Source organism: Pongo abelii, chromosome 6, assembly GCF_028885655.2.
Source record: "Pongo abelii isolate AG06213 chromosome 6, NHGRI_mPonAbe1-v2.0_pri, whole genome shotgun sequence".
Lineage (NCBI taxonomy): Eukaryota > Metazoa > Chordata > Mammalia > Primates > Hominidae > Pongo > Pongo abelii.
In genome coordinates, this window is record NC_071991.2 from 45,221,394 (window position 1) to 45,248,882 (window position 27,489).

Genomic DNA, 27,489 nt, shown 5'->3' on the forward strand with positions numbered 1-27,489 from the left:
GACCATCCTGGCTAACAGGGTGAAACCCTGTCTCTATTAAAAAATACAAAAAAAAAAAAAAAAAATTAGCCAGGCATAGTGGCGGGTGGCTGTGGTCCCAGCTACTCAGGAGGCTGAGGCAGGAGAATGGCGTGAACCTGGGAGGCGGAGCTTGCAGTGAGCTGAGATTGCGCCACTGCACTCCAGCCTGGGCAACAGAGCGAGACTCCGTCTCAAAAAAAAAAAAAAGAAAGTGAAAGAGAGTGTGAAGTTGGGTCTTGAGGCTGGACCAAGCTCAGATGTAGGTCTGAGCTCAGGCCACCAGCCTCAATGCTACCCACAAGTGGGAACATTATGCCAGGAAAACAAAAAGTACCTCTGAGAACTGTGGTTACCAAGAAGGTATTCAATGTGGGAGAAGGACGAAAACAAGTAACGACTGAAGCCAGAGGGAATACTGTGAAGGAATTGTTTCATTTTGTGGATTGGTATCATCAGCTTCCTAAGGCATCTTTACAAAAATGGATTATGAGAATAACTAATTTAGGAGCAGTATCTTTGGTTTTAAATGCTGAGAGTGGAAGAGCATGTTTGGGTTGATGCAGGACCCATAGCTCACTATTGAACAGTCGCAGATGGGTATATATGATCTGGACACACAGGAGGTTATGCCCAAGGGAACAGCCAGCCTGGTGCACTGGATAAAAGCCACTGTGAGGTCTGTTTACCCTGGGAAGGGAAACTGTTTAACTTCACTATAAAGGCCAATGGACACCCCAGATGAGGCAGCTGATTCACTTCATATGCAAGCCATGTGCAATTGACTCTATGACCTCAGGGATATTCACCCACTGAATATGTCTGCTACCCAGGTCATAGATAATTAATTTTATAATTTTTTGTAGAGATGGTGTCTCACCATCTTGCCCAGGCTAGTCTCAAACTCCTGGGCTCAAGACATCCTCCCACCACAGCCTCTCAAACTGCTGGGATTACGGGTATGACCCACCATGCCCAGCCCTATTTTTAATTTTAATTTTTTTTCTTTTTTTTTTTTTGGATATGGAGTCTCACTTTGATGCCCAGGCTAGAATGCAGTGGAGTGAGCTCTGCTTACTGCAACCTCCACCTCCTGGGTTCAAGGGATTCTCCTGCCTCAGCCTCCCGAGTAGCTGGGACTATAGGTGCACACTGCCATGCCAAACTAATTTTTTGTATTTTATTAGAGACAGAGTTTCACTGTTGTTGCCCAGGCTGGTCTCGAACTCCTGAGCTCAGGCAATCCACCCGCCTTGGCCTCCCAAATTGCTAGGATTACAGGCATGAGCCACCGCGCCTGGCCAATTTTGTTTCTTTTAAAGACAGGGTTCTCACTATGTTACCTAGGCTGGTCTCAAACTTCTGGCCTGAAGTGATCCTGCCCCCTCAGCTTCCCAAAGCATTGGGATTACAGGCATGAACCACCAAGCCTAGCCTATTCTCTCTACTCTTATGAATGGATCCAAAATTTTCCATAATAAAAAGTTAAAATGTTAACACTGCTCAATGAAAGTTAATGGCTTAGTAACTCTGCATTTCTTTCTTCTTTCTGTCATCTTCAATGACACTTCCTATGTTGTTTTACACTGTTCACAGAGTCTGCCTCTCTTTCTCCTGAAGTGTCCTGGTGGGCAGGAACTGTGTCCTGTTCACAGTCTTATCTCTGCAACAACGCCACTCACTCCAACAAATACAAGATGATGTAAAATACATGTCCTGGGGACATGATGGTGTGTAAAAGCAGACATAGTTGCCAAATCATTGAACTCAGAGTTCAGGGGAACCCTCAATCATTAATTAAATAGTTGTGCCCGTAAATGTACAATTGCTCCTAAGTGTTGCATAGGAGGATACATAGAGTTAACAGGTGGGGACTCGATTAGTTAGGCAGCTTAGGGAGGCCTCCCTTAGAAAGTAACAATCAGCCTGAGGGATAAGAAGCTTCAGTCTGAAGGATGAGAAGGAATTAACCTTGTTTATCAGTTAGGATGCTTTTGGCTTCAAGTATTGTAAACTGTAACTTAGTTGACTCAACAATAAGGAAAATGGATCATCCCATATAAGATGCCCAGAAATAAAGAAACTTCAACATTGGACAACTCAGTAGTTCAACAATGTCATCAAGAACCCAGGCTCCTTGGGAGGCTGAGGTGGGAGGATTGCTTAAGGAAAGGAGCTTCAGACCAGCCTGGACAACGTAGCAAGACCTCATCTCTACAAATATTTAAAAAATTAGCCAGGCATGGTGGCATGTGCCTATAGTCCCAGCTAATTGGGAGGCTGAGGTGAGAGGATCACTTTACCCAGGAGTTTGAGGCAGCACTGACCTATGATTGCATTACTGCACTCCAGCATGGTTGACAGAGCAAGATCTTGTCAATAATTCAAACAAACAAACAACAACAACAACAAAAACCCATGTCCCCTTCACCTTCCTCTTGCTATTGTCAGTGTTGGCTCATTTCCCCTCATATTGCAAAAATGGCTTTCACAGTTTCAGATGTTATGTGTAGAGACAAACGTTACCAACAGAAGAGGAGCCACTACTCCCTGTGCATCTACATTTAGCAGAAACTCTTCCCATGAAGTCTTGAGACAGCATCCCAAGTCTTATTGGCTAGAATCACATGATGCCTAGTCCAATCGATGGCAAGGGGAATGGAATCATCCTATTTGCTTAGACCAATCAAACATGATTTACTCCCTGGAGCTAGAATTGAGCCTTCAGCCTCTTTTCATACAGAAAAGAATGGATTCCTGAACAAAACTGGGTTGTGCCAGAAAGGAAAATGGGTGGTGGAGGAATAAATTTGGGGTAGGAACCAATATTGTTTGCTATGCTTGACAAAGAGGAATGCGAAAGAGGTTTTCCAGCAGTGGGACTAGCATGTGCAAAGGCTCTGAATTGGGAAGGGCTACAAGAAATGAGTGTGGCTGAAACATGGAGTGCCAGGGGAAGGGAGCACAGCATAAGATGGGGAGAGCTTGCAAGGCCCAGTGAGTCTTGTGCATTAGTTTCCTGTTGCTGATATGACAAATTATCTCAAATTTAGTGACTTGAAACACCACAGACTTATCTTACAGTCCTGAAGATCAGAAGCCCAAAATGGGTTTTATGGAGCTAAAATCAAGGTGTCAGCAGAGCTGCACATGTTCCTTCTGGAGGCTCTAATGGGGAATCTGCTTTTTGGCATTTCCCACTTCTAGAGGCTGCCTGCATTCCTGGGCTCCTGGCGTCACAACCCTCATTCTCTGCTTGCATCTTCCCATCTCATTCTCTGACTCTCTGACTCTGACTCTCCTGCCTCCATCTTAGAAGGACCCTTAAGATTACACTGGACCCACCGAGATAATCCAGGATAGTCATCTCATCTCAAAATCCTTAACTTAATCACACCTACAAAGTCCCTTTTGCCATATAAGATAATAACATATCCACAGGTTCTGGGAACTAGGACACGGACACCTTTGGGGGGCTATTTTGCAGCTCACCACACTATTTTTGGAGTCCTGTATTTATCTTAAAAAGACTGCTCTCACAGGTTGTTGAGTGCCTGTGGCTTTTCCAAGTGCAGGATGCAAGCTGCTGGTCTATCTACCATTCTCCGATCTGGAGGGTGGGTGGTCCCTTCTCACAGCTCCACTAGAAGGTGTCCCAGTGGGGAATCTATGTGGGGGCTCCAACCCCACATTTTCCCTTGGTACTACCCTAAATAGAAGTTCTTTTTGAGGGCTCCACCCCTGTAGCAGGCTTCTGCCTGGACACCCAGGCTTTTCCATACTGAAATCTAGGCAGAGGCTCCCAAGCCTCCTTCACTTTTGCATTCTGTGTGCCTGCAGGCTTAACACCAAGTGGAAGTCATCAAGGCTTAAGGCTTACATTCTCCCAAGTGACAGCTCAAGCTGTACCTGGGCCCCTTTGTGCCCTGGCTGGAGCTGAAACGGCCAGGATGCAGGGAGCAATGTCCCAAGCTATGTAGGACAGCAGGGCCCTGGGTCTGGCCCATGAAACGATTCTTTCCTCCTTAGCCTCTGGGCCTATGATGGGAGGGGCTGCCACAAAGTTCTCTGAAATGCCTTTGAGGCCTTTTCCCCATTGTTTTGGTTATCAGCAGTTGCCTCCCTTTTAGTTATGCAAATTTCTCTAGCAAATGGTTGCTCCACAAACTGCTTGAATTCCTCTCCTAGAAAAGCTTTTTCTTCCTCTGCCACATGGCCAGGCTGCAAATTTTCCAAATTTTTATGCTCTGCTTCCCTTTTAAATATAAATTCCAGCTGCTTGTACCTGTAATTCCAACACTTTGGGGGGCCAAGGCAGGTGGATCTCTTGAGTCTAGGAGTTTGAGACCAGACTGGGAAACATAGCAAAACCCTGTATCTACTAAAAACAAAAACAAAAAACGTTAGTGGGGTGTGGTGGTGCATGCCTGTATTCCCAACTAGTGGGCAGGCAAAGGCAGGAGAATTGCTTGAACTCAGGAGGCAGAGGTTGTAGTGAGCCAAGATCATGCCATTGCACTCCAGCCTGGGTGACAGAGTGAGACCCTGTCTCAAAAAAATTAATAAGGTTTATTAAAAAATGAATATAAATTCCACCTTTAAGTCATTTCTTTGCTCCTGCATTTGAGCATAGGCTGTTAGAAGCAGCCAGGTCATGTCTTGAATGCTTTTCTGCTTAGAAATTTCTTCAACCAGATACCCTAAATCAATCATCACACTTTAGTTCAAACTTCCAAAGACCCTTAGAGCATGGACACAATGTAGCCAAGCTCTTTGCTAAGGTGTAACATGCATGACCTTTCCTCCAGTTCCCAATAAGTTTTCCATTTCCATCTAAGACCTCAGAAGCCTGGACTTCATTTTCCATATCACTGTCACCATTTTGGTCACAACCATTTAACCCATCTCTAAGAAGTTCCAAACTTTCCCTCATCTTCCTGTTTTCTGAGCCCTCCAAACTCTTCCAACCTTGGCCTGTTACCCAATTCTAAAGTTGCTCCCACATTTTCAGGTCTCCTTATAGCAATACCCCCTCCTGGTACCAATTTTCTGTATTAGTCTGTTCTTGCATTGCTATAAAGAATATACCTGAAACTAAGTAATCTATAAAGAAAAGAGGTTTAATTGGTGCATGGTTCTGCAGGCTATACAGGAAGCATGGCGCCAACATCAGCTCAGCTTCTTGGGAGGCCTCAGGAAGCTTACAATCATGGCAGAAAAGGGGGCGGACATGTCACATGGTGAAAGCAGGAGCAAGTGAGATGGAGGGGGAGGTACCACACACTTTCTAATGACCAGATTTCATGAGAACTCACCATCGTGAAGACAGCACCAAGCCATGAGGGATCCACCTCCCGCCATGACCCAAACACCTCTCACCAGGGCCCACCTCCAGCATTGGGGATTTCAATTCAACATGAGATTTGAGTGGGGACAGATATCCAAAATATATCACCTGCTGAGCCCTGCATACCCTGACAATCACTAGCTGTCCTTTTAAGGCTCATTTGTTATGATAACTTGTCAGAAGTTTTGTGGCTTCTGTCTTGGAAATGGTTATTGACCTTTGAATAAGGACAGTGCTTCATCTGAAGCCTCCTCCCAGCAGTGGAGCAAACTCACAAAGCAGTTGCCAATTTCCTGGAATGTAATGTTTCCTTCTCTCTTTGGCAGATATGCAGTGAGACAGGGGGATTACCTGGATATGCTACTGGCCAGCCTTTTCACCAGAGGCTGCAGCTGCTGCTCAGCATTTTCCTGTTTTCCTTTTTCTATTGTTTAAAAATCCTGTTGATACAAGCTCTTGATGTTAATGTGTCTCAGAATAAATACAACTGTGACATAGGCTTCACAATGTGTTTTGCTGATTTCATCATGTATTATCATTCTCATTTGCTATCACTTTCCTGAGACAGTATGTTCTTTCTGGCACTGTGGGAGTGTGATGTGCTGGGGGCAGGATAAGAGAGACACAAGATGTGATGTGATATGCAGGTGTCTGTGCACCTTCACCTCCATGCTCCACTTATGCTATTGGCCCTCTCAAGAAGATTTGCCTTTGGTGATGCAAGCTGACCCCCAAAATAGAGAATCAAAGTGAAGGCAGGCTGCTTTAGTTTAGTGGTTTGAATCAGTGAACCACCTCATAATTCCCAAAATGCATCCTCACTCACATCCAATGCAATGGGGCCTGAAAATCTAACCACACAAACTCTTGGAGCCGGTATCTCAGGTTGCTCTAAAAAATTCTTCAAGAATGAAATTCTTCATCAATGCTTAACCATGTGCTCTCTATATATTAAGGGTCAAAACGTTGAATGATTCAATCTCTCCAGTCTCTCAGTCAATGAGTAAAAGTGTATTGAAGGCCTCTTCTAAGTCAGAACTTTCATATCAGGGGCCAAAGAGAATATTCATCCCCACATTAATGGTCTCTCGAGTTTGCCTCTCCCCTGGTGCTCCAGGCCTTCAGTGAGGCTGAGAGAGGAGCTTTATCTGTAACTAGTCAGGTATCTCTGACCTGTCCTTCCTTCTAGGGTCCTTATGCTCCATATCCCCATCTTCCTGGCAGGAACTCCAGATATTGAGAAAGATACTAGAGTGGGATAGAAAGAACACGAAAGACTCAGCCAGCAGTGGAAGATTAAGTCTTTCTAGCTGTGACCTTGCACAGGCCACCTGGTCACTGCAGACTTCACTTCTTTGTTCCCATGACTTGCCATCTGAGGGTACTTTCAGTGCTAAGACTCAGTGAATACAAAGGTGTGGCAACCTGAATCTCTGGTTCCTTAAAGTAGAGTCTCCCAGTTTCTTCTTTCCAACATAAAACATGGACTTCAGGGGTATTGTCAATGGTTTAATTGGTGCCAAGCAGAATGTCACACAGAAACTGCTTTTACGGAGAATGGGGGCAAGCCACAGAGAGAAATTTTCTCTGCATTTAAAATACACATACCCTGTACTAAAAATAGCTTATTCTTTGTAAAATCCTCACAATAACCCTAGGAATTAGGCACTGACTAGGAGTTTCACAGTGAAGAACCTGGGGTTCAAGGAAGTTCCTCAAGGCAAATGAGAAAGGATGGAGGCCAAATTTGAATTTCAGTTCATCACACTCTGGGAACCCTCAGACTATTGTGCTGTCTCCATTTAAAGCACCCTCAGCCCCCACCCAGAACTTGGAAAGGTAAATGGGAAGAGTTTGAAATTAGCAGACTGATGACTTGGCTGGATGTGGTGGCTTATGCCTCTAGTCTCAGCTACTCAGGAGGCTGAAGTAGGAGGATCACTAGAGTCCAGGAGGTCGAGGCTGCAGTGAGCTATGATCATGCCACTGCACTCCAGCCTGGGCAACAGAATGAAACCCTGTCTCTAAAAAAAAGAGAAAGATGACAGACGCTTTTTTTTTTTGATGTGGTCTCACTTTGTTGCCCAGGCTAGTCTCGAACTCCTGGGCTCAAGAGATCCTCCCACCTCACCCTCCACAGGCATGAGCCACCATGACTTTCTTTTTCTTTTTCCTTAATTGAAGCTCTGCATTCTAATTTTGGTTCTTATGTTACTTCTGTGATCCTCTGCCAATTATCTTTCTTCCCATCTGTAAACTGAGGGAATGGCTTCTAAGGTGCCTTTTAGGCCAACTTCTAGGATTCTAGGAAAACCATCTAAATATCTACCTGTTGAATCCATTGAATCTGGCATTCTTTTTTGTTGTTGTTGTTGTTTTTTGAGATGGAGTCTTGCTCTGTCACCCAAGCTGGAGTGCAGTGGTGCAGTCTCTGCTCACAGCCAACCTCCACCTCCCAGGTTCAAGCAGTTCTCTTGCCTCAGGCTCCCAAGTAGCTGGGATTACAGGTGTGCACTACCGCGCCTGACTAATTATTGTAATTTTAGTAGAGACAGGGTTTCACCATGTTGGCTAGGCTAGTCTGAAACTCCTTTTGGTGATCCACCCGCTTTGGCCTCCCAAAGTGCTGGGATTACAGGTGGGAGCCACCGCGCCCAGCCGAATCTGGCATTCTTTACAAAGACCAGTCCATAAACAAATAAAAGAGCTGGCATGTGATGATGCACCTCTCAGGGCTATAACCTGAAATCCATTTCACATCCTTCATAGACCAGTTACCTGTCAGCAGAGGCTCAGAAGTTAGCTCTAATACCTGCTTCCAATTCAACAAGCCCCAAAACTGTCTTTAGGAGTATTTTCTAAGTACTATATGCTTGCAAGCACCTAAATGCTTTTCTGTTTATTTTCCTTGGGGCTTTTGATGAAAGCAATCTTTTGTCAGATATCTGACAGTTTTTCTATCAGATTAGCCTTGCAAGTTTTCATGTGTCTCATATCCTCTCTTAAACAGATGTTAACTGTTCCTCCACCCTTTCCCCAGCCCCATCAATGGTGTCTGGGTCCTGATTGAGAATAGATGACCAAACCTCACTTCCTGCCCATTTGCCGTGCACCCACAAGGCATTGTCTACAGTAGCTGCATGCAGAACTGCTAGAGTAGAGGACTGAAATGATTTTGCAGTTAAAAAAACATGGGAGGAAAGCTCTGGGCTGTCAAAGGAATGCCGCCTCTTTACTGATGTTATGGAAAAAGCAGTGTCAGGCCTGGCTCCACAGCTGAGCTCTGCACAAGGTTTTGCCTCTTGGCTCTTGATCCTCTTAGCAACCAGGCTGCAAGCACAAGAAGCCTCTTTCTCATTCACACAGCAACATCTGCAAGCTTTCAGTCATTCAAGACGCTGCAGCCCTGGGGAAATCTCGGGTGTTTCCCACTTTAGTATAGGCAATAACTAACTGTAATCTGAGCTCCATTCTGTTGCTTCTCCACTGTGCAGTGATTAATAAGAGCACGGACTCAGAGCCAGACTACTTTGCTTCCAATCTCAGTTAATAATGACCAGTTCTGTGGCCTTGGGGAAGTTATTCAAATTCTCTATGCCTCAGTTCCAACATCTGCAAAGTAAGGGTTAATGGCACTATCTACCTCATTGGGTTAAGTATTAAATTTAGATATATAAAAATACAATATCTTGCATGTCAGATGTACTGTTTGCTAATATTATATGGATTGACGATCATTAAGAAATAGGGGGCCTACTTCAGCATAAGGAGAATGAGACAACCTCTAATCTTTTTGAAACTTCACTTCCTCTCCTTATACATGGGGTACTTTCTTCAGTATGAATTTCTGCAATTGTCCCTTACACCTGTTTGTCCTTCACCTGCGTATTCCCAGCCGAACCCAGAGCAGGCAGTCCATCAAAATCTATTGAATACTAAAGGCACAAAGACCTCTACTGATCTGCCATTCTTGACTTCAGACACCAAAGGAGGCTTTTTTTTTTTTTTTTTTTAAATACAGATACGGTCTCACTTTGTCCCTGATGGCTGAAGTGGCTTGTTCATAGCTCACTGCTGCCTTGAAATCCTGGGCTCAGTGGATCCTCCTGCCTCAGCCTCCCTGGTAGCTGGGATTACAGGCACGTGTCACTGTGCCTGGCTAATTTTTTGATTTTTTTGTAGAGATGAGGTCTCACCATGTTGCCCAGGCTAGTCTTCACTCTTGGGCTCAAGCCATCTGCCCACTATGGCCTCGCGAAGTGCTGGGATTACAGACTTCGCCTAAAGGAGACTTCTAACGCTGGATTACTCTGAAACCTCTACAGAAATTTTAGTAAATGCTTTGATAGCTTAAGGTAGTAATATAAAGTTGCCAAATTTTTACGTTCTTCTCACAACATTTTGAGACATGACTTTCTGACTCATTCAGGTGAGCAAGACCATGCCCGGCTAATTTTTTAATTTTTTTGTAAATGGGGCTATGTTGTCCAAGCTGGTCTCGAACTCTTGGGCTCAAGCAAACCTTCTGCCTTGGCCTCTCAAAGCGCTGGGATTATGAGGCATAGTATTTGACATCATATTGCATATTGGTGTTACGAATGTGTACACACAATGAGATTTAAAATTATTCCAATTATAACTTAAATGTGCTCATCCTAGCACTGCTTATGAGTTATGAAATTAAAATGAACCGGATTTTGAAAGGTTGTGCTCAATATTGGGCCAGATTGTTTCTAACTTGCAGGCTATTCGATAGTCAATAGGCCACACTTCCCTCCAGACATCAAACGTTGGCCTGAAGCTTGGTGAAATGGTATAGGGTGTCATTCCTTCCACAATTTGGAAATTGTCTCTGGGGCTCATTCTGATTAGAAAATGAATATAAAGCTGTCACCTATTCATTCTAGAGTTTGGAGCATTCTAAAAGTAATGTACACATTTGTCATTTCATGACGGCATAGAGTATCTTCAATGTAGTTGTACACGAGTCCTTCCATTTCTGAGCCTTGATTAAATCTGAGCAATGCTGACACTGTTATTTAGGAAATCTGGCATTACACAAAAGAAGTCTCCAAACTGAGAGCTCAAAAGATTTAGTTGTTTGGTAAAGATGCCTCATTTGATACATTTGAATGTTACATGTTACGTTGTAAACATCAAGTAACACCACAAACATTTTAAAAAAGGAAGTTTATTGGTCTTTAAATGGCTCAAATTGCAAATCAACAAATCGGGTAGTGGCATCAGCCTAAGACACGTGATGCATCTTTGTCAGTTGGCTTCATAGCACCTTAGTACCCAGGAGAGGAAAGGTCTCAAAGCAAAGTCACAATGTTAGTGGTTAGGACCCCTGGTTAAATAAGACTGTAATGAGTACACATGGAGATTGCTGGGCCCACTGGCCAGTGTTACATCGGTAACTTGAATTCCGCACATGGCATAGCCTATGAGAAATACGAAATGAAAGATGTACATCTCAAACCCTTTAAGGACAAATATTTAACATGAGAAGCTGGATGTAAATATCTAAAGAGTGAGTTCCTAAAAAGCCTATTTTTAACTTTACGTACACACCTGTTACCTGGAATGCCTGAGCACATCTTTGACCTGTTCAAATTAGGACTGAGGAAAAAGAAAAAAATACTTTGTTGAATCAACTGTCCTAGCCCCACTGCAAAGAGGAAAAAAAAATCTGGCAGTGGCATATTTCCCACTGAAATTATGTCCCCAAGTAGCATGCTAGAATTCTTCCAGCAGGTACACCACACAATGGTGACATAGCCTAATGTGTGGTCAGTGTGTGCCACACGTTTTCTGCACTATACCCAGGTTTGATGGCTTGATGTTAACTTCTGAAAATGTAGCTACAGTGTTCATTATAAACATAAACAGAACAGAATTACTCCTAATAATTCCTGTATCAAACTGTAACTTCATGAGTATAAATTTAGAAATGAACAGATGGCAAGCATGAATATTTTCCCAAAGTGTTCTAGTGCAAAATGCATTAGCACTACTGACATTTTCTTCCTCTGCCCTGCTCCCAGATTAAAAACTTAACACTTACATGCTCACCACTAGCAGAAAGGGATTTCCAGGGACCAGCATCTCAGAGAAAAGGAGGGTTCATTCAAACATAACTGGTGCTGAATCCTCGCAGTTGAAAATTATCTTGCAAGTATATGCTGGCCCTTCATTTAAAATGAACTTGCAGTTTATTAAAAGTGATCAAAGAGCTCTGGAATCTTATTTTCAAGAACCAGAGTATGGCACACATTTTAAATTTGGACAGACTCCTAGCAGACAGTTACTTCTCAAGAATTATCTATACAAAAGCTGTACTCCATGCTGGGCATCTATTTTCTCACCAGGACACATGGGGCAGTGGACCCCTGGTGTCAGTAAGAACACACCCAGAATGATATAACCGGATATTTTTCAGTTTCTAAATTAAGGCATATTCAAAAAATTCCATGTACAAGTTTACACCACTTTTCTAAGTTACTCACCAGGTAATTAAAGCAGATTCACAGATGAATTACTCTCAGTTTAACTATATGCAACAACCATGCCAATAACTTTTCTTCTAAATTTTGCATAATAATGGTTAAAAAAAGTGGTACAGTTTAACTATCATGTTCACAATTGTCATTTTTCAAGGCAGTAGAAGACCAAGACATTTTAAAATGATATAAAATTTAAGCTTTATAATAAACACCAGAGGAAGTCGCCTTTCCTCCCACTCCCCACCCCCATCTCACCTCTTCAATTTCAAGAAAGACTGCCCGAGAAACACAAGCTTACACGCTACATTCAGGACCATGATAAACGTAGGCAATTATGAAATAAGTTGAACTTTGCTTCTTGGTGAAGCCACATTAATTTCTTTTTAAAGTAAATTTGACTTTCATTGCAGTTCCAATTCATGCTTTTAGTGATATACAACAATTTCCAAAATGTTAAAGTAATTTCAGTCAATTAAGCCTTCAATGGCAATGCTTATAAATTATATTTATTAGTATGGTCAAGATAAGAAAGGAGTTTGGGCTTTAATTATAAAATGCAGCATCTTTCTCTGATTCTCTTGGCTAAACTTTTCCTCTTCTTTTTTCCATTCTTTTCTTTGCTGTCTTCCATCTTTCTCGCTCGAATTTCTCTCATTAAATCAAAAAATACCTAGAAAGAAAAAAAAATAGGATAAATAAAGCAAACAGATATATGAACTTACTACTTCTCCAAATCACAGCAGTAAACTTTGGGGGTAACACAAGTATAAATATTTAAGAGCTCTTGTTTGGGAGTATAGAGTGGAAAGCATAAAACTAAAGCCTGATTTTCCTAGTATCTTGAAAAAAGGAGGAAACTAGGAAGTTTTCTGAATTACACTTTATGGTAAAAATGTTCATATGTAATAAAACCTGATCTTTCTGTTCCAGTTTTTGAGACAAAAGTCTAAAAAGTGCTATAAGGTGATGACAGACCCAAAGATAAAACTCAATGGATTATATTTAAGTACTTTATAATCAATAAATGTATTTTATTAATTTATATTTAATAATATATGCTTAAATTTATATTTAATAATTTGATTATATTTCATAACTTGGTTTCCTCAGCTCCATTTTTAGAAATGAAGCTGAGGAAGATGGGTGTATGCTTTATCATCTTGATACCAGACACTATGAAACAACTTTGTCTGTTACTCTGTATTTGAGAATTTATCAGTTTTTGTCCGATGTCTAGGAACCGGTAAATAATGAGATATTAGCATAGTAACTAAGAAAATTACGAGTATAACAATTCAAAGTTAAATTTCAATAAGAAATTCCTATGTTCTGTAACATAGAAGGGTCTGGAAGGCTACACATTTACACTCCCACTCCCACTCCACATAAACGGCTGAGAGTATATGATAAAAGGAGGAATAACTTTTATGATCACTTTTGAATTCTGGATTTAAAAAATGTTTTTACTTATAGAATTAAAAAACTCAGTATGACTAAAGATAAGCAAGAAATACGAAAGCGACAATGAGTGCTGTGAGTAAAGAAGTGTGTGTATGTCATGACTGATGTGGCCTTTCCTAACGCGTCTGAAAAAAGCAAGGCACAGAATAGCAGATGGAGCGCTACCTGTGTGTGTGTGTAGGGCAGGAGTATACATGTATTTGTTCGCCCTTGCACAAAGAACAATGAAATAATAAACCAAACCCTACTAATCAATTTTATTTTCAAGAAGGGAGGAGGGTACAAGGAAGAGTGAGGCATCTCTGAGTATATCTTGTTATAGAATTTCTACTTTAGAGACATACGTGTTTTACATATTCAAAAATAAAATTAGGCCAGGTGTGGTAACTCACAGCTGTAATCTCAGCACTCTGGGAGGCCGAGGCGGGCAGATCACCTGAGGTCAGGAGTTCTAGACTACCCTGGCCAACACGGTGAAACCCCGTCTCTACAAAAAATACAAAAATTAGCTGGGTGTGGTGGCAGGCACTTGTAATGCAGCTACTGGGGAGGCTGAGGCACAAGAATTGCTTGAACCCAGGAGGTGGAGGTTGCACTGAGCCAAGATTGTGCCACTGCACTCCAGCCTGGGTGACAGAGCGAGACTCAGTCTCAAAAATAAAAATAAAATAAATAAATAAATAAAACAAAATATCAAATCCTAAAAATTGAAAATCAAATTAAAATAAATTAAGACTGGCTGGGCGTGGTGGCTCATGCCTGTAGTCCCAGCACTTTGGGAGGCTGAGGTGGGCGGATCACCTGAGGTCAGGAGTTCAAGACCAGCCTGGCCAACATAGAGAAACCCCATCTCTACTAAAAATACAAAAATTAGCCAGGTGTGGTGGCGTATGCCTGTAATCCCAGCTACTCGAGAGGCTGAGGCAGATCACTTGAATTCAGGAGGCGGAGGTTGCGGTGAGCTGAGATCGTGCCACTGAACTCCAGCCTGGGCAACAGAGTGAGACTCCATTTCAAAAAACAAACAAACAAAAAGACACAAACAAGTAAGACTGACTAGAGGAATTATTTCAAAGGTCTGTAAGACATAGCATAGAAAGTATCTATTTTAGAATAGATGCTAAGGATAAAAATAGACACAAAATTCCAACAAAACAAAACAAAGACAAATCTTAAACTTTTTTTTTTTTTTTGAGAGAGTCTCTGTTGCCCAGGCTGGAGTGCGATGGCGCAATCTCAGCTCACTGCAACCTCTGCCTCCTGGGTTCAAGAGATTCTCCTGCCTCAGCCTCCCAAGTAGCTGGGATTACAGACATGCACCACCATGTCTGGCTAATTTTTGTATTTTTAGTAGAGATGGGGTTTTGCCATGTTGGCCAGGCTGGTCTCCAACTCCTCACCTCAGGTGATCTACCTGTCTCAGCCTCCGAATGTGCTGGGATTACAGACGTGAGCCACAACACCCAGCCAAACTTCATTTTGTAGTTTGTTTGTGACAGCAATGTTGCTCTTTTGGAACTATTTTATTAATGCAAGGGAGGAATTATGTTAATATAATTTAGGAACCAAGATCTTCAGTGTAAGAGAAAAGATACAAGTACAAAATCAAAGATGTAAACATTTGTAATGTTAAATTTGAATTGGAAATAACAACATGATCACATTTTTTTTTCTTTTAATAATACCTATTTCCTAGAACTATTCACTGAAAAATGACAACACAATAGCAACAAGCAAATTATGTAACTATGCTGTGGCTGCTAAATATCATTCCTCCTAAACAGAACCTGAGTTCCTTAGATGAATGGCTGATTCCTGATCTGCAGCAAGAAGCATAAAATTTAAGTCAGAAAGCAAGGAAGCTATCAAAGATAAATGGGCTGAGTCAAATGGACATAGGACCAACATGAAGGAACATAAACGGTTAAAAGGAAAAAAGCATAAAACACACACACACACACACACACACACACACACAAAGTATGCAACAGAACGGAACACAATGATGACATAAAAGCCATGAGTTTTTGCCCCCACTAGTTGTGATTCTATTTCCCCAGAGACTAGGAATTTCAGAAGACCTCTGTTTCAAGTCTCTGGCTAACTAGCTAGGACAGGAGGTCTCGATTCTAACTAAATGTAATTATTGGAATATTCCCAGTATTGCTTTCTAATGCAGATAAATCACTATGAAAAGGAAACTAGATGAAGGTTTAATTTCTGATTTTATTTTCAATTGAATTTTGTCTGTTTAATTGACACATATTTACAGAGTACACAGTGATGTTTTGATACATATAACGTACAATGACTAAGACCAGGGTAATTAGCATATCCATCATCTCAATCATTTATTATTTGTGTTGGGAACATTCAATATCCTCCTTTCAGGTATTTGAAACTATACATTATTGTTAAGTATAGTCATCTACAATAGTATAGTACACCAGAGCTCATTCCTCATATCTAGCTGTAATTCTGTATAATTTAACTAATCTCTACCTATCCCTCCCATTCCAGCCTCTAGTATTCTCTGTTCTATTTTTTACTTCTATGAGATCAATTTTTTCTAAGCTTTTACATATGAATGAGAACATGCAGTGTTTAACTGCCTGTTCCTGGCTTATTTCACTTAATTGTCTCCAGTTCTATCCATATTGCCATGAATGACAGGATTTCATCCTTTTCAATGATTGAATAGTACTCTATAGTGTATATATATCACATTTTCTTTATCCATTCATCTGTTGTTGGCACTTGGGTTGGTTCCGTATCTTGGCTATTGTGAACAGTGCTATAACAAACAAATGTCATTAATAGGAAAATGGCTGAATTATGGAAAAGTCTAACCATGGAATACTTTGTGGTTTTAAAAAGAATATGGATACATCTATATGCAGTGACATGGAAGAGCTGTAAGATTTGTCATAAAATTTAAAAAGCACACCACAGAAATATGCTCTATATATACAGATACAAAATATATTACGTGCGTGTATATATATATATACACAAATCCTATTAATACAGGGAGAAAAAACAAGCAAACGCAAACTTTCCCTTAGAGATATGTATGCCTGCTTTTAACGTCTGGAAAGACACACCCGTGTTAGCACTGGTTACTGAAAGGGAGGGGAAAGGAGTGAACTATGGGAGAAAAGTGACTCATTTTTCCTCCTTATGTTTCTATATTATGAATTTTTCTTTATATAAGCATGTATCCATGTATTACTTGTACAATGAAAAAACCCAAATATGATATTTTCCAAAAAATACAGTGTATTTCTACCAAAATTCTTCCCTCAACATAAAACTGATTCTCCTGACATAATAAATCACGCTGCCCCTTTGGACATCTGTTAATATTTGCTCAACTTCTCTCTATTCTGCCAAAATATTCCTTAAAATCAAGAGCAACCTTGGAGTCATGAATTAAGAACCAGAGCATTTAGCTAGAAGGATACTAACAAGGTCATTGAATGAATCCAATGAGTACACAAGTAGGATTGCCCAGATGTTCCTCTAGCCTTGGAGTGATTCCTCTGTGACAAGCGTGGCTTCCTGAGACATGCCATGCCCCAGCTCTGGTGGCTATGACACTTTTTCATGAGTAGATTTAAAATCTGCATCTTTGAAACTTCCACCTAATGGTCTATTTGGACTCCAGATGAGGATAACACATGAGCCAATGATCTTATGGAGAGCTAGCATTTGTTCTGTGACAAAGCATGACACTTCACAATTTAATAAAAGGAAATTAACACTTGCTATTCCTGAAAATTTGTGATCAGGCTTCTAGTAGTGGATGACATAAGAAATGGGAGATACACTAGCTATTCCAACCATTGTTTTGTTTTGTTTTTGAGATAGGGTCTCACTCCATTACCCAGGCTGGAGGGTAGTGGTTATGATCTCGGCTCACTGCAGCCTCCACCTCCCAGGCTCAAGCAATCCTCCTGTCTCAGCCTCCCGAGTAACTGTGACTACAGACATTCGCCACCACACCTGGCTAGGTTTTCTATTTTTTGTAGAGATAGGCTTTTGCCATGTTGCCCAGGCTGGTCTCGAACTCCTGGGCTCAAGTAATCTGTCTGCCTTGGCCTACCAGAGTGCAGGGATTATAGGCGTGGGCCACCGCACCTGGGCCCCAACCATTGTTTTGAGTAAAATATTGAAGAAAGAATGTGAGCATGTGAGCACCAGAGTTGGCCAGACCCAGAAGCCACAGATGCCACCACGAACCCTGTGACCTTGAGCCAGTTATGTAATCTCCCCACACCGCAGATTCCTTGTCTAAAAAGTGAGCATCAGAAGAGTATCTATGCCTCACACAATTAAGGATTAAATGGTTGGTACTTACCACAGTGCCTGGCTCTTACAAACACAAACAAATATTAGCCTTTCTGATTATTAGATTATTTCCTCAGGAAAACAACCACGAACACAAGTATAACCTAATTCCAGAAACTGAATAGTTGCTGCAAATGACTTTTACGTAGCCACTGAGGTACTTTATCTGGTAGCCACTCTGCAGGATGTAGCAGTACATGAAATTATAGTCTTCAGTATGGATTTGCACCTCACCTTACAAGCAGCCTTGTTTAATGTAATTCTGTTTTGGACAGGTGACCACCGACTACAGACTGTATTAACTGAAACTGGCCACAGCAATGTTTCCTATGTGCTTTTCCAGAATCCTGCCACTTTTCATCAAGAGCTGAAGTCTATTCTCCTTCCTTCTCAACCTAGGTGAGACTTTGTGACTACCTCCAACCTGCAGAATGAGGTAGAAATAATGCTGCATAACTTCAGAGACTATGTCATAAAAGGCCATATGGTTTCTGCCTGGTTCTTATTCTCTTGTGACACTTGCCCTTGGAGACTCTGCCCACTGTGCTGTGAGGAAGCCTAAACTAGCACACATGGAAAAGGCCACATGGAGGAGCCAACCTGGAGAGGAATTGAGGCATCCTTGGATAACGGCCAGTATCATCTGGCTGAGCCAGATATGTGCGAACAAGCCTTCAGAACCTAAGTTTAGGTATTTCCAGTGCCTAGACTTGAAGTTTTCAGCTGAGGCAGCAGACACTGTAGAGCAGAGCCAAGCCATTTCCACTGTGCCCTGTTCAAATTCTTGGCCACAGAATTTATGAACAGAATAAACGACTGTTTTACCCATAAAGGTTCTGGGGTGTACTTTGTTATACAGCCACAGTAACTAAAACGGCCTTATACCTTTATTTTATTGTTTATTTTTTGAAAAAGTAATACAGTCGTACCTCAGTATCTATGGGGGATTGGTTCCAGGATGCCTGTGGATCCCAAAACCTGTACCTACTCAAGTCCTGCAGCTGGCCCTGCGGAACCCATGGATACAAAAAGCCAGCCCTCCACATATGCAGGTTTCACATCCTGCTGTATTCTCTGTCTGCATTTAGTTGTGGATGCAGAGCCCACCGACATGGAGGCAGACTGCATCTGTGAAAAAAAATCTGCACAGCTCAAATCTGTGTTGTTTGAGGGCCAAGTGTCCATGAACATGGCAAAAAGTTCACAAGGGTATTTACAGTGAAAAGAGCATAAACTGTGGCTTAATTCTCTGGAGGCAACCACAGGTACCAGAGTCTTACGTATCCTTATGACGTGTACATAGATAATGTGTATGTATGTGTGTTTAAAACACATGGCAGCAAGCTACAGACACCACTCTGTACTTTGTTTCACTTACTTTATAATTGAAGATCATTTGATATCAGCACATTTAGTTCTATCCTCATTTCTTTTTAATGGTTGGGCAAAACTCCATTATTTAAACCAGTCCATTATTGAACACTTGGATATTTCCAGTCTTTTGCTTCTAAAAATAATGCTTCACTGACTACCACTGAACATACATGTATACGTGAGTGCATAATTTGTTCTGTATAATACATTTTTAGCACTTAAATTGTTGGGTCATAATTCTGATGGGTATCACAAAACTGCCCTTCCAACAACATATGAGAGGTTCCTGTTTTTCTATACTGTTGCCAACAGTATATTCTATTCTCAACCTCTTTGCTTTTTTTCTCCCAAAGTGACGGGCAAAAAAAGGACATTCCACTATATTTTTAAGTTGTACTTCCCTTTTTATAAGTGAGACCGAGCCTCTTTTCCAGTTTAAAGGCCATTTGTGTTTCCTTTCTACGACATGCCTGTTGCTGTTTTTGGGCCATTTTCCCTAGGTTTTTGTCCTGTAAGAGCTGTGCTAATGCAGACACCATACTTCCCAGGGCCTCTGATGCCAACAGATGATCATCACAAAGACTGTTACAATATAGCTTTCTATCTTGGACTGCCAGTGTCTGCATCTCTTCCCCACTCCCCTTAGGTTCAAATAGTTTTTATAGTGTGTTCTACAACCTACTCGAAACATCGATTAGAAAAGTATATATATGCTATGAGAATGTTCAACGTTGCCTTTTAAAACCTCAAACACCCTCAATCTTAAAATATATTTTCATTAGTACTTTAAAAATATTTGCCATACAAATTGTCTCTTGAAATCTATAATTTTCTAATGACTTAGAAATGTCAGGCACAGGCTGGGCATTTTACATATGTGATTTCATTTCATCTTTACAATAATCCTGTGAAGCAGGTATTCTTGTTCCCATTTCCAAACGGAAGCTAACTGAAATACCCAAGCCCTAGTTACTGTGTTCAGAAACCATGGTTCCCAGGAAACTATGATAGGGCATGCTATGGACTGAATGCTTGTGTCACCCCAAAATTCATATACTGAAACCCGAATTCCTTATGTGATGGCAATAAGAGATGGGGCTTTTGGGTGGTAATTACTTCACTAGGGTAGGGTTTTCATAATGGAATTAGTATCCTAAGAAGAATCAGGAGAGCTATCTCTCTCTCTCTGTCATGTGAGGATACAGCAGGAAGGTATAAGGAAATCCAGCAAATCAGGAAGAAAGCCCTCTCCAGAATCATATTGTTTAAGACCTTGATCTTGGACTCGCCAGCCTCCAGAACTGTGAGAAATAACTTTGTTATTTAAGCAAAATACACATACACACACACATACACACACACACACACTTGCCCTAGTCCTAACCTTAGAAAAAATTAGTATCCTGAATATAAATCTGTAGTACTCACTTTGTACAGATATCTTAGACCTAAAGGAATCTGACAACGTCTTAAAAAGTTAATAAGCTTAAGACAGCAATGACACTGTCTTAAGACCTACAGCAAAATAAAAGAACAAATCTCAAACTTTTTTTTTAACCTAGTACTTTCTGGATCAGCGTTATAAATCTACAAGAACATGCAGCACTTGCTAGAAGTGTAAATTCTCATGCCCCATTCCAGACCAAATGAATCCAAATCTCTAGGGGTAAGACCCAAGAATGTGTGTTTATCAAGATTTACAGGCAGTTCTTTTGCCTATTAGAGCTTGAGAGGCACACTATAGAGCCTAGATACTTGCAGGCTGAAGAAAGACCCCACTTGGAGGCCTTTAAGATTCTGTGCTACCTCAGCCCAGTGAGCAGTCTTTCTAGATACTGGAGCTGGTCTAGGGCAGTGAGATGAAATGTACTTGCGAGTGTTCCACATCTGGTCTTCAGGAAGGGCCACTCTGAACAAAGCGAGAAGACAAGAAAGGAGGGCAGAGGGTTTCCTTTCCTTTCTTTCTCTTTCAGGAGAAAACAAAGGTTGAGGGTAGGGAGTGGAGAGTGGCAGGAGAGACTTTAAAATGCTCTTATCTGGGGGCTTCTTCGTCTTGGGAGGTACCCTTATTTTTAAGAACTTAGGTGGGGTTGGGTAGACATCAGGTCAGAGGTAAGAACGGTTTAGTGCTGGAATCTTGGGACTCACACGATTCCTTCTAAATTATCCAAAGACTCAATAGGATAAGGGGGAAAAAAAAGTCAGGAATGCCATCAGTGCTTTAAAAAAAAAAAGAAAGTACATTTAGCTGCAGTCTCTCATGTTTTAATGTCTCTTGGGAAGCTAAGGACAAGGTGAACTAAAATTCCTAACATGTATCTGAGCACTCAAGGATGATAAAAATCAACAAGCATTAAATCTCTATTTGAAAGTTTCATAGACTCTCCAGACAAAATGGAGCCAAGTTAAAGCAAACCAACCTATTTTAACGTGATGCAGTAGTAAAGAGAGTCACGTGTTACCTTGTCAACATTAGCTCGTGTTTTAGCAGATGTTTCCACGTAGTTAACATTCCACTGCTCAGCTCTGTTTTTTGCCTCTTCTACAGAAACCTGCCTTTTATCTTCTAAATCTGATTTGTTACCAACCAGTAGAAATGGAACATTCTCATCTTCTTTTACTCTTAAAATCTGCTCCCTGGATAAGATAAAATGAAAAAGAAATATTAACATTATAAGGATAGTACAGAAAGTTCTTGTTTACCCCATACCTAGATTTCCCTAATGTTAACATCTTCTACTACTGTGGTACACAAATCACATTTAATGAACCAATATTGATACAGTATTAGCAACTAAGGTCCAACCGTTATTCAAATGTGCTTGCTTTTGGCCTGACATCCTTTTTCTGTTCCAGGATCCCATCCAGGTGGCCACATGACATTTAGTTTCATCATGTCTCTTTAGCCTCGAGTTGGCCATGGTAGTTCTCAGACTTTCCTTGTTTTTGATGACCTTAATAGTTTTGAGGACTGCTGGCTGGCAGTTTGTAGAATGTCTCTCAATTGGGATTTGTCAGATGTTTTCCTCATGATTAAAGTAGGGTTAGTGGTTCTTGGGAGGAAGATTTAGAAAGTGCTATTCTTATTGCATCATATCAAGGGTCCCACCAATTGTTTTTTAAAACCCAAATGTGCCAGAAATTACTGGAAGTCAGACCTTGAGCATACATTTTGCATTGAGAGGTAAGTTATCCACTGTGAAAGCGTCATCAATTTTAAAGTACCATGGTTCTGCTCTTCCTAGTCATGTAAGTCTGAGCAAAGTGCAAAGTACTTCTTACCTCAGTTTCCTCATCTATAAAATGGAGCTAACAATTATTATACCTTCCTTATAAAGTTGCTGTGAGGGTTAAATGTGAAGTGCTTAAAACTGCATGGAACAGAGTAAATATTCAAAAAATGTTAGCTCATTATTAATCTACTGGAAGAAATGTTTTCTTATAAAATCAACAAACAAAAGGAAATCTGAAAGACTTAGGTTCACTAATTTGCTACCTTAAAAATGCCTCTCCTTTGAAATTATTAAGAGCTGTTGAAGCTATAGAACGTAAGTAAAGTCAGCCCTCTGTATCCACAGACTCAACTAACTGCAAATAAAAAATATCTTTTAAAACCCCAAAAACAGCCAGGTGCAGTGGCTCATACCTGTAAACCCAGCACTTTGGGAGGCTGAGGCAGGAGGATTGCTTGAGGCTAGGAGTTCAGTACCAGCCCAGGCAACATAGTGAGACCTCATATCTATAAAAAATAGAAAAAAAAATTGGCTAGGTGTAGTAGTGTGCACCTGTAGTCCTAGCTACTCAGGAAGATCGCTTGAGCCCAAGAGTTCAAGGCTGCATTGAGCCATGATTACATCACTGTACTCTAGCCTGGATGACAGAGTAAGACCCTGTCTCAAAAAAAACCAAAAACCAAAAAAAATGCCACAATAAAAAATAAAACAAAATTTAAAATGCAGAATAACAACTATTTACATAGCAATTACACTGTATTAGCTATTAAAAGTAATCTCGAGATGACTTAAGGTACATGGGAGGATGTGCATAGGCTGTCTGCAAATACTACACCATTTTATAGAAGGGACTTGAATATCCATGAATGTCGGTATCCATAAGGAGTCCTGGAACCAATCCCTGCCCCGCCCTGATACTGAGGGACGACTGTATTTTAGAATAAGAGACAATGAGAAAATTAAAGGGATATTAGAATGGCAAATCAGCAAAGTACACTTGGTTTTGCAGACTTTTTTTTTTTTTTTTTTTTGAGACAGGGTCTTACTCTGTCACCCAGGCTGGAGTGCAGTGGCATGATCACGGCTCACTGCAGCCTCAACCTCCTGGGCTCAAGCAATTCTCTCACCTCAACTTCCCGAGTAGCACACCTATACTATAGGCACGCACCACCACACCCAGCTAATTTTTTTCCTTTTTTTGTAGAGACGGGGTTTCACCATGTTGTCCAGACTGGTCTTGAACTCCTGAGATCAAGTGATCTGCCTGCCTCAGCCTCTCAAAGTGCTGGGATTACTGCTGTGAGCCACTGTACCTGGCTGCAGGCATTTTATAGTGATGCTTGAAAAACCGGGAAAAATCTTCTTCTTGCCTTATTTTCAGATTATTCTATTCTGTGCTTCTTAGACAATGTTTCCTAAATACCACCACCACACTACTACCACCAACATTTTACTCAGCGCTCACAATGTGCCAAACACTGCTTTCAGGACTTATGTACATTTTCTCATTTAATCCTTACCTAAACCTATATAGTTAGTATCATTAGTATTCTTGTCCTACAGATGCGGAAACTGATGCACACAGAAATTATGTTAACTTGCTCAGAGACACACTTAAGTAGAACCAGGACTGAGAAATCCAACTCCAGAGCACACAATGAACTTGTATAGTAGATACCAAGAGAATACGAAGGCAGACCTCCTGGATTTTAACTCTATGCTATTCCTGACTGTACAACCTGGGGCAAGCCACTTAACCTCCCTGCATTTCTGTTTCTTCATTTATAAATTTGGATGTCACTTTTTAAAAAAAAGTCAAATTTAAGACATCACTAGTTCTCAATCTTATTTTATGGACTCTAAGAAAAACTGCTAGCAATTATAACTGTATGGTGCCATATCATAAGACATAGCCCTGAGAGACGTTAAAATGTACATCTTATAATCTATGAAATCCAGTAGTATCTATCTCACAGTGTTGTTTGAGAAACTAGTTTATATATGTGAATGCTTAGAACAGTCTGGCTTCTGGTAAGTGTTGCATGAGTATGAGGTAGTGTTACTATTATTATTACTTCATTCACTTGATTACTCATGGTGTAGCAAACATTCTAACACATTCAACACTCAAAGGAAGTTCTTTGGACCTGAACTCTCAGTTCTTCTAATGTGAATAGACTATAGGCCGCACAGACTATGGGCCACAGAGAAAGTAAACTCCATTCTTCACTGATTTGTATTTGTCTTAAACATCCTTTTAGAAAATAAACTGTCAAACAAGCACGGTATCTGGCTGATGCAGGCTAAGATGTACAGCACTACACAGTGCTATGATGCTTCCTACCACTCACATGATTTCTTGCAAAAACCATGTCAACCTTCACCATGATTACTATTAAATATATGCGGTACTTGTGAAGGGCATTTTGGCCAATCACAATCTTTTTCTAGGGCGTGCTGTGACTTTCTTAACCAGTTTCCTTTGTGAATGAGGGCCTGAATGCTGTTCCTTTTTTTTTTTTTTTTTTAAATTATACTTTAAGTTGTAGGGTACATGTGCACAACGTGCAGGTTTGTTACATAGGTACACATGTGCCATGTTGGTTTGCTGCACCCATCAACTCGTCATTTACATTAGGTATTTCTCCTAATGCTATCCCTGCCCCAGTCCCCCACCCCACGACAGGCCCCAGTGTGTGATGTTCCCTGCCCTGTGTCCAAGTGTTCTCACTGTTCAATTCCCACCTATGAGTGAAAATATGCAGTGTTTGGTTTTCTGTCCTTGTGATAGTTTGCTGAGAATGACGGTTTCCAGCTTCATCCATGTCCCTACGAAGGACATGAACTCATCCTTTTTTATGGCTGCATAGTATTCCATGGTGTACATGTGCCACATTTTCTTAATTCAGTCTATCATTGATGGACATTTGGGTCGATTCCAAGTCTCTGCTATTGTGAGTAGTGCCGCAATAAACATACATGTGCATGTGTCTTCACAGCAGCATGATTTATAATCCTTTGGGTATATACCCAGTAATGGGATCGCTGGGTCAAATGGTATTTCTATTCTAGATCCTTGAGGAATCGCCACACTGTCTTCCACAATGGTTAAACTAATTTACACTCTCACCAACAGTGTAATAGCATTCCTATTTCTCCACATCCTCTCCAACATCTGTTGTTTCCTGACTTTCTAATGATCACCACTGAATGAAGCTGTTAACAACAACTAACCTGCCACTCAGTCTCACCACCTGGAAGGTGAGACTGACTCAGGTGTTTGTAACTCTAGCACCTCTGGTCATATGTGTGTACATACAGTCATTAATTTATTTCTTAATAAATACCTACTAAGCTACTCTGAGTCAGGTGCTGCAGGGAAACCAATACTGAAAAACTATAATGTGACTGATGCTGGTAGAAACACGGCTGTAGAAAACCTGGACTTACTGGGTTCCGAGGTGAGAAGATGTTATTTTTTTAGAGTTAATAGATTGGTTTTATTAGCAACTTTGCTGGATGTCAGAGAAAAGTAATTCTATGGTATAAACTTCATATACATTTTGCTTAATATAATACTCCCTTTAAATACAGTTTTAGAGGCTATTACAGAATTTCAGAATAGGGAAGTACAGTCTGGTCCAACTTCATTTTTGACATAGGAAAGTAAAAACCAAAAGGTAAGGGTTTTTGAATCAAGACAAATGTTTACTAAACATGTACTTACTATAGATTATATGCTAGCAACTATGTCATATATAGGTACTGGGGATACTGAGACAGGAAAGGAATGGGTGTTAAGTGTGATACCGGAGCTGTAGCAAGGACACTGCATATACAGACGAGGAAGCAATGGATTTTGTGGATCATAGAGATGACCAGAAAGGCTAAAGGGAGGAGCTGATATTTATGCTACTCTTTTATTTATTTATGCTACTCTTGCAGTTTAGACCACGTGGGGTGCCTACTGTAACCATTCAGACCTTTTCAAAAAAGCCTTTCATATTGTTGGTGAGTCACTAGGGTCATTTTTATTTATGGCAGGGGCATTGGAGGTATGCCCTAAGAGTAATGAATCATCCTTATTTTCTGTAATAGTAATAGCCCAAGATTCTTGCATGAAAATACCTTATTCTCTTGAGATATCACTTTGACTTTGGTGACTATGGTGATAACATTTATTCCATTACTTAGAACAAGACTTGCTATATTATAAGCACTCAAATATCTGCTGAATGAATAAGCACTGGCATTTATATAACTTTCAACATGTCTCCCACAATTACAAGCTACCAGAGTCTGCCATCCTTTGCATGCCATCATATATGAAATTTCTTCCTCACAGAAACCAACAAACTTTATGAATAAATCTACACTTCAGAGTTTCTCAATTACCTGCTTTTTGCAAAGAATGCTCTCTTAGAATAAGTTCTTGAGATTTTCAAGTGTGCATAAAAAGGAATGCTCTGTATAGGCCTTGGTTTAGTTTTTTGCTCACCCACCTGAAATGCCCTTTCCTTATGTGTGAAAATTCTTCTTTTCTTCAAGCTCATCTATTTCATGAAGGTTTCCCAGCTTCTTTCCCCTCCCAGATCCTCTGCACTAACCACTGCCCATGTTTCCTACTTTGTCACTAACTTGCTCTTGGTTAAATGCCTTATATATTCATCTAGGCTGTGTGAATCTTGAAAATAGAGGATACATTACATGCTTCTTTTCTGTCCTCCATAATCAAGTAGACACTTCACACAGAAATAAAAATATGTATCATTTAATTAAAGAACACTTGATTTATGCATGTAGTATTTGCAAGACCACGCAAGAAATCTATGCCAAATTCCTCTTAGATATAGAGGAGCACCTCTTTCCCCTTCACCAAAACTACCTCCTCTAAAACCAAATGGGTTCCAGATTTTGATTAAACAATAAATATTAAAAATATTATATAAAATCTAATGTGCCCATCTACAGAGATATTATTTCTATTAAAAAATTCATTCATTCTGAAGGTTCCCATGTAATAAGAAACAGAAACAAAAAATTCAGTCTGTGCTATCAGGGCATCTATATTTTGAGGAGGATGGCAACGTGCCTACTGAGCATTACATAGGTGCTGAGAAACTATGACTAACAGAGAAAGATGTAAAACCTGAGTAAGCTCCATTATGTGCTCTAAGTATGAACTGTTATGGCAGTAGTA

The 27,489-nt window shown here is 40.6% G+C and overlaps 1 protein-coding gene across 5 annotated transcripts in view; it reads right to left on the reverse strand.

Moving 5' to 3' along the window:
• Positions 1-10,540: 10,540 nt before the first annotated feature.
• Positions 10,541-27,489, reverse strand: part of RALA (RAS like proto-oncogene A) — an 87,219-nt gene continuing 70,270 nt past the window's right edge. For all 5 annotated transcript variants that reach the window (XM_009242850.4, XM_063725732.1, XM_054560569.2 and 2 more), the window contains 2 exons: positions 21,519-21,693; positions 10,541-12,541 (listed from right to left, as the gene is read on the reverse strand). In XM_009242850.4, coding sequence (XP_009241125.1) covers positions 12,419-12,541; positions 21,519-21,693 — 298 coding nt within the window. In that variant the 3' untranslated portion in view covers positions 10,541-12,418. The remainder of the gene's footprint in view (positions 12,542-21,518; positions 21,694-27,489) is intronic.